The sequence below is a fragment of the Pteropus alecto genome, unplaced genomic scaffold (assembly GCF_000325575.1).
Source record: "Pteropus alecto unplaced genomic scaffold, ASM32557v1 scaffold35, whole genome shotgun sequence".
NCBI lineage: Eukaryota > Metazoa > Chordata > Mammalia > Chiroptera > Pteropodidae > Pteropus > Pteropus alecto.
Genome location: NW_006437828.1, coordinates 9802318 through 9809301, shown reverse-complemented (window position 1 = coordinate 9809301; position 6984 = coordinate 9802318). Strand labels below are relative to the sequence as shown.

Here is a 6984-nt window from a genome sequence, read left to right as displayed (position 1 = left end):
GAGAGAGAGAGAGAGAGAGAGAGAGAGAGAGAGAGAGAGAGAATGTGTGTGTGTGTGTGTGTGTGTGTGTGTGTGTGTGTGTGTGTGTGTGTCTGTCTGTCTTCAGGTTCAAAGACTGAATTCTCTGGAGCAAGACTAGCATCCAGTAATTTTTTTCCATTGAACCTTTAGTGATCACAGTAGGCATTCAAAATGTTGAACAAAGATAAGCAAAATACACGAGACAACTATCACTTAGATTACTGTCCTGTTTTAATAATTTACCCATTGGTCCTTGCAGTTTAGGTACTTTCTTCTTCAAGTTTTTATGTAAATTTTGACCGAATTTAAATTAAAATGGACACAGGAATGACAAGGACTTCCCCATCCCTCTCCCTCAGTCAGTGTAAACTGTCCTGTGCACGCACAGGACGGTGTGGAGCCACCTGGGGCTTCAGAGCAGGAGGCATGCCCAGCCCGCAGCCCGAAGCCACCACCCTGGGAGAAGCCCCTGGCCTGCGACCACTACAGTCTGAGACGAGCCATCGAGGTGCTTTGGCTCTGCCTCCAAAGAGCCTCAGAGCCTCATCCCTCCCTCCCAACGAGGACCGCTTGGTTAGCCCCCAGGCATTTTGCGCCTGGGCTGTCACACCAGCTTCTTAGCTTATCTCCCTGCTTTCCATCTGTATACCATGGCCAGAATGACCTGTCCGAATGAGAAGTCCCTTCACCATCCATCCAGCTTAAAATTCTCCAGTCCTTCCTAATAGCTACAGCATAGCAAGTTCCAATTTCTTACCATTTAAGACTCTTTAACAAGTAATTTAACAAGCATATAAGACTCTTTAACATTTCAAACCACATCTCCTGCCATTCATTCAACAGATATTTATTGACTACCTACTACATACAATGAACTGCTCTAGACCCTTTGTGTGTGTATGAGGGAATAACATAACACACACAAACACACACACACACACAAACAAACCGTGGGAGCCTGAACTGCACTAGAGCAAAGTGGGCAGTAGACGTGAATTACACAGCGTGTTGGGAAGCATCATGTGCTATGAAGGGAACATGAGTCTGGAGGGGAGCAGGGTGGCTGGCGTTAGCCTTATTAGTGTGGGATCTGAGGACACACTGGAAAGCGGCGAGGGGCTGAGCCCAGCAGCTTCCTAGGCGAGCATGACGTAGGCGGGGAGGCGTCCGGTGCTAAGGCCCTAATGCGAGGCATGCCCAGGGCGCTCAGGGACCATGGGAGGTCGGTGCGGCTGGAGCAGACTGAACGAGGAGAGGGAAGAGGGAGATGAGGGTGGGAACGGGGGCGGGAGTGGCGGGGTGATCACGCAGAACCCCAGACGACTGCAGGGGCTCGGGTCCTATCTGAGCAATACAGGAAGACTGCAAGTGACAGGAGAGCACAGGTTCTGGCATGACCTGGCAGAGGACTGCTCTGGCTGCTGTGCCGACAGATGGCAGTGGGACACGGGGGGCACGCGGGAACCCCGCTGGAGGCCACTGCAGCGGTCCAGCTGAGGGATAACGGACAGAGGTCCTGCGGGTAGCGGGAAACGGTCAGGCTGCAGGTGCACGATATGTTTAAGGCACAGTCAGTCGGACTGTTCTGACACGTCGGATGTGGGGTCTGAGAGAAGACTCGAGAACGCGGCCAGGCTCGAGCTGAGGACACAGCTGGCGCTGATTCACCGAGAAAGACTGCGGATGGAGCGGGCTTTGGGGGCAACTAGGAGTTCAGTTTTTGACATATCTGAAGTATCTTTGGACACTGAACCAGGCTTCTGGGTTCGTAAGCCTGGAGTTCAAAAGAGGTCTGGCCCAGAGCTGCCGTTTGCTCTTCCTCAAACAAACCCTGCCTCCCAGGCTTGCGGGGTGACACGTGGGTCCCTGATGCGTTCCCCAAGTCTCTGTGCCTGTGTGTCTGTCTACAGTATTCTTACGTCCATCTTTCTCCACTTGGTCAAAAAAACCTCAGCCTTCAAGACTGTCATATATCATCTATTTTATGAAAATGAGATGATCATCATCTCCTGAATCACCCTGTTTCCTTAAGTCATATAATTAACTGTAAGATGTCATGGCTGGTCTTTCAGCATGCTCCAAGGGCTGAATCACTTTAATTTCTTTTTTGGTAAGAAGAAAAGCGGCCATTTCAAACACAGGTGACTTGCCTGCTCACCATCAGAAATCTTCAGAAACCTTTAAAGGAAATGAAGACCACAGAAAAAGATCTTGGCCAGCAGCTCAGTAACCAGATTTTGCATTTCCCATCAGTAGTTATTTGAAGAACACAAATCTTCAAAGCTTTGTATTATATAATAAACTTTACAGGCTAAAAACAAAGAGAGAAACATCTTCTGCCTGTGTTCTAAAGTCATTTTCTGTTATAAAAATTTTTTCATTTTGATTGTCATCCATTTATGCGCCCTGGGGAGGCATTTAAATTAGAGGAATTATTGGACAAGAAAACCAGTCTCTTTGTTTCATTCCCAAGAGACAGATTCTAATCTAATTGAGAAAAGGGGCAAAATTAAAAAGATGATCCAGCTCCACCGGCCTCTTTCATAGACGAGAACAACGAAATCCAGACAGGCTGCTGCTGCCGCCTGACGTGTGTTCTCACGACCAGCTCCTTGGAGCTACAACCTGCTGAAGCGCAGGCTCCGGGAGGCCAGACGCTTTTGTCGTGTTCACCGCTACTTCGCATAGCAAGTGCTGGAACGAACAAATTTATAATTCTAAACTACATGGGCTTGGAATACATTCAGTATTGACTATAAAACTAGTATAATACGTTTCTTCAGGGTTTAAAAATTGCTGACTTTTTGAAAGTCAAAAATTTAGAGTACCTGGAATGTGCAATCATCTTTAAATATTAATTACAAAATGTCAGCCACACACAAAAGTTGGGAAGGAGGGACACGGAAGCAAGATCTCTAACAAATACGTTTATAAAAAGTTCTCTGCAGATCAAGAGAAAAGGATGATATTCTGGCAATATACTTGCTTTTTACAGTATGGTATTTTAGACATTCATTATGGGAAGATTATAGCCTTTGAAAATAAAATAGTATAAAGAAATTATACCTCTTTAGAGAATCAAGATTTATAAGGACAACTAGAAAAAGAAGTTTAAAAAGTCTGATCCCAGACTGTATTAGCACAGTAGCTTAAAATATCCCAAATAAACAGCCCAGGTTCTGAACGTTTTCTTGCCAAAGAAACTCTTCCTTGGGCTTTTTTAAAAACTGAAGTATAACTGACATATAACATTATATTTTGGGGGTACAGTTTTAGGAGTGCAGTATAATGATTCGATAACCACATACATGGTGAAATGGCCACAGAAGTGTGGTTAACGGTAGCCACCACATGCAGCTACAAGTTGTCTTCCCGTGCTGAGAACGTTTAAGACCTCCTCTCACAGCAACTTTCAAATATGCGACATAGCAGCATTCAGTCGCCACGCTGCACACTGCATCCTGCGACTTATTTATAACTGAGAGTTTGTTCCCACTTGGTTTTGAAACCAAACAGCCTTTGAAGGAAGCACCTTCAGCGATAAGCGCAGTGTGCAGGCAGCAGGCAATCTAACGCATGCACTTCGACCCCCCGAGGAAACACCCGTATGACTTTAAAGGCAAAACACCAACCTCTTTAATCTCATGTAGTTTTCACTGGCGGCGGGTCGGCATTCGGCTCTTTGGACTACTATTCCTTCCAATGAAAGCTTATCTTGAATGGAAAGAAAAAAGTAACAAATGCATTCAGAGGTAATATTTATCATTTTCAAGACTGTGTTTTGACACACTAACTTCAGTAATAGAGGTTACAATAAGATATAATTAAAAATAAAACCGAAGACGCAAAAGGAATGTTTCAGAGTTTATAGTAGCATCTGGTCGGAATGGAGGAAAACCTTTTTCTTGGCTAGTAAAAAACCGGGTCCCTGTCAGGCTTATTTAATGGGTGGCTGCAGCCCCCCATGCCAGTAATAGCTTTTATACATTTAGCTCTTTCTAAAGAAGGTGGCTTAGAAGAGCACAAAATCAAAAAACATTTAAGGGTAGCGAGGCGACAGCACCTTAGGCAGAGAAGTAACTTCTGAGAACACAGCAAGTCTACACCACTAAGTCAAAGGTGTGTGTGTGTGTGTGTGTGTGTGTGTGTGTGTGTGTACACATACATATATGTGCAAATAAAACTCTAGAATACATGGCGACTAGACCAGCCAGCCTAGAAAATGCCATGGTCCAGGAAACGCCGTGTCGGGGGCGGCGCTGACTTCTACGCCCAGCACAGCTGTCAGTCTGGGTGAACCCAAACTAGAGTTCAGCTGCCATGGGTGACTGTCCAAACAGAATGACAACTTTTCCTAGCATCAGAAAGAATTTTCTTGGTGACCTGGATACAAATTTCCAGAGAAACAGAACAGGAAAACGGAAGTCAGCACCGACAGCACGCAGTGTGCCTAGCTGGCCGCAGCACCGTGAAGTCACCTGACAGACCTCATGTCATGTCATAAGACATACGACTGTGCCACGAGGGCACCGGTTTGGAAAAGCCTGGCTCCGGTTAGGCATAGCGCTGGCTCTCGCATAGTTCCGTGAGGATTCACCCAGGGTTTGGGCCGAGGCTGAGGACACCCTCTGGCTCGTCAGTAATGCTGGGGATTCGTCCCTTCAGGGCGAATGACTTCATGCATTCCACTCGCGTGAAGTGCGTGCCCACACATGCCGGGCGCCTTCCCCGCATCGTGGAGGCAGGTGGCGAGGATGGCACTGCCCCAGTTAAGCGCGCAGTTCACCGCGGCACACAGAGAACCACGCAGAGAACCACGCCGACAGGATTCACACCAGGAAACCCTTCACGGTGACCTTAACTTTGGCTCCGAAATCTAGGGGACTCCCTCCTGCAGTCCCTGTGCACTAACTGTGAACATGCGACTGTGTAATCCAGTGGTTCGAGGGGCCCGCAGAGCGACACACGTAACAAACCTCAGGTTGCGGCTGTCAGACGGTGGAAAGAGCCGCGGCGGGAAGGACGCCGGCTGCACGCAGAGATGCGCCAGGAGGGGATGACGGCCAGCCCGCGACTCTCCATACCACAGCTAAGCTTGAACATCTAACAATTTCCTCTCATTAACGAGTTTGACGAGATCGAAACTGCAATTTTCTTAAAATAAAACAAACCTTGACTATTCAAGTTTGTCTCACCGAAGCCGAAAGTTCCACCTAGAGAATTTCTTGTCAAGATCTAGGGAAATTTCAATGTATAAAGTGTCCTAAAGGCATGAGAAAAGTCTATCGAAACATAAGTTAGCCCTTTTTAAAAAACAAATACATCCAGAATACCGTCGCTGAGCGTAACCTGCTCACAGACCCACGTGTTTATTAGTGTCGCAGGCCACAGGAGCGACCCCTCCACACCGCCCCGATGCTGCTCACGCAGGCAGCAGCACCTGCTCCACCTGGGCAGGCTGTGCTCATAAACAGTGCAAAGTTTCTGCAGTCTCGTCCTCCATGGATGACAGGAAAGAGAGAGGAGCGTCCAGAGCACCTGGCCATTTCAACGGGGCCACCACGCTCGTCACTATTCTTCAATCAGGGTCACTCACAAAGCAATAAAACGCACTCTCCAAACCACAGTTTTCCGACCATCATACGTTCTTTTCTAACCTAAAGCAGCGTTTAAACGCTTTTCGAGTGAAAGGAAACATCGTAATCATCAGCGACAAATTTGTCCACCAACTGGCTGCTCTTAAGGAATAGCACATTTATCTGTTTGCCTGTTCCTTCTCCTCTTAAATACATTTTAAAAAGCCAATGTGTTTATGATACAGCTCCCTAAGTCAGATTGAAAGCCGTCACACACCTTTTAAAGCTTCACAGGAACAAATTTTCATATTCTTTCCACTAAACCATGCTTCCTCTTCTTTAAAACATTACATTGTGTCATCTCAAACATTTGCACGCCACTGCTATTAATTACAGGTCATACTCATTAATATAGGAACGCTTACTTGAAATTATTTTGTTGGCTCAGTTTGAAAGACTATTAAATACTTGAAAAATAATCCATTTTTTTTTGCTCACACTTGTATCAGATATTTACTGAGTGCCTTTCATGTAACAGATAACGCAGAAACCACATAGGGGAAACAGGCACGCGAGGCCTGGCCCCCGCCCTCAGGGACGTGGGTCTACTGCGGCCCCCACGAGCGGCCGGGTCCCACCAAAGGGCTCTCCGTACCCGAGTTTCACCACCCGAGATTTATCATATTAGACACTGAAGCTGAGAAGTGTTAGAGAATCAGAATGACAAAGGAAAAAGAGCTCGGCGTTACTGCGAAAATCACTTCGACCTCACAGACCCGCTGAAAGGGTGCCAAGGCCTCCTCCGCCCAGCCCGTCCAGATCACACTCTGAGGGCCGCGGGTCTAGCAGGACGCCAGACAGGTGTGTAAACCGTCATTATGCACTAGGAGCACCTTGATGGACCTCCACGTGACACACTTCCAGACTACCAGGGCTCGAGTCCCCTCCTTGAACACAGTGACAGGCGCCCACAGCTCACGGACCCTGGCGGGCAGTCGGTCACCGCTAGTACGCCCACGCGAGACCTTGTTTATGCCAGTTTTACTGCTAGTAATTGTGCAGTTTGATTATCCACATAATTAGTTATGAGTATGGAGAAGGGAGAGCTCCTAAAACTAGATTTAATGCTTCGGTAAGACTTGAGATAAAGGTAAATTGCTAAAAAACTGTCAGATTACACACTGAAAAGACTAGAGACTAGCACTGAAAAGTCTAGGATTCTACATTCGTATTTGTTTCACGGTGTCTAAGTTCTTACTCCTTTTTAAAGAAACCAAAATTGAAAACCTAATCGTGGTTTTTAATTTTCACAAGGAAAAGCAGGTGCTCCCTCAATCGGCACCCTATACTAAAAGCGAAAGCCTTGCCCCACATGACCCTTGGAGCC

General features: G+C 46.8%; 1 protein-coding gene across 1 annotated transcript in view; it reads right to left on the bottom strand.

Moving 5' to 3' along the window:
• The window catches only part of GTF2F2 (general transcription factor IIF subunit 2), a 112875-nt gene that overhangs the window by 45864 nt on the left and 60027 nt on the right, over positions 1–6984 (bottom strand). The window contains exon 5 of the mRNA XM_006914961.3: positions 3654–3735. Within this exon, the coding sequence (XP_006915023.1) occupies positions 3654–3735 (82 nt within the window). The remainder of the gene's footprint in view (positions 1–3653; positions 3736–6984) is intronic.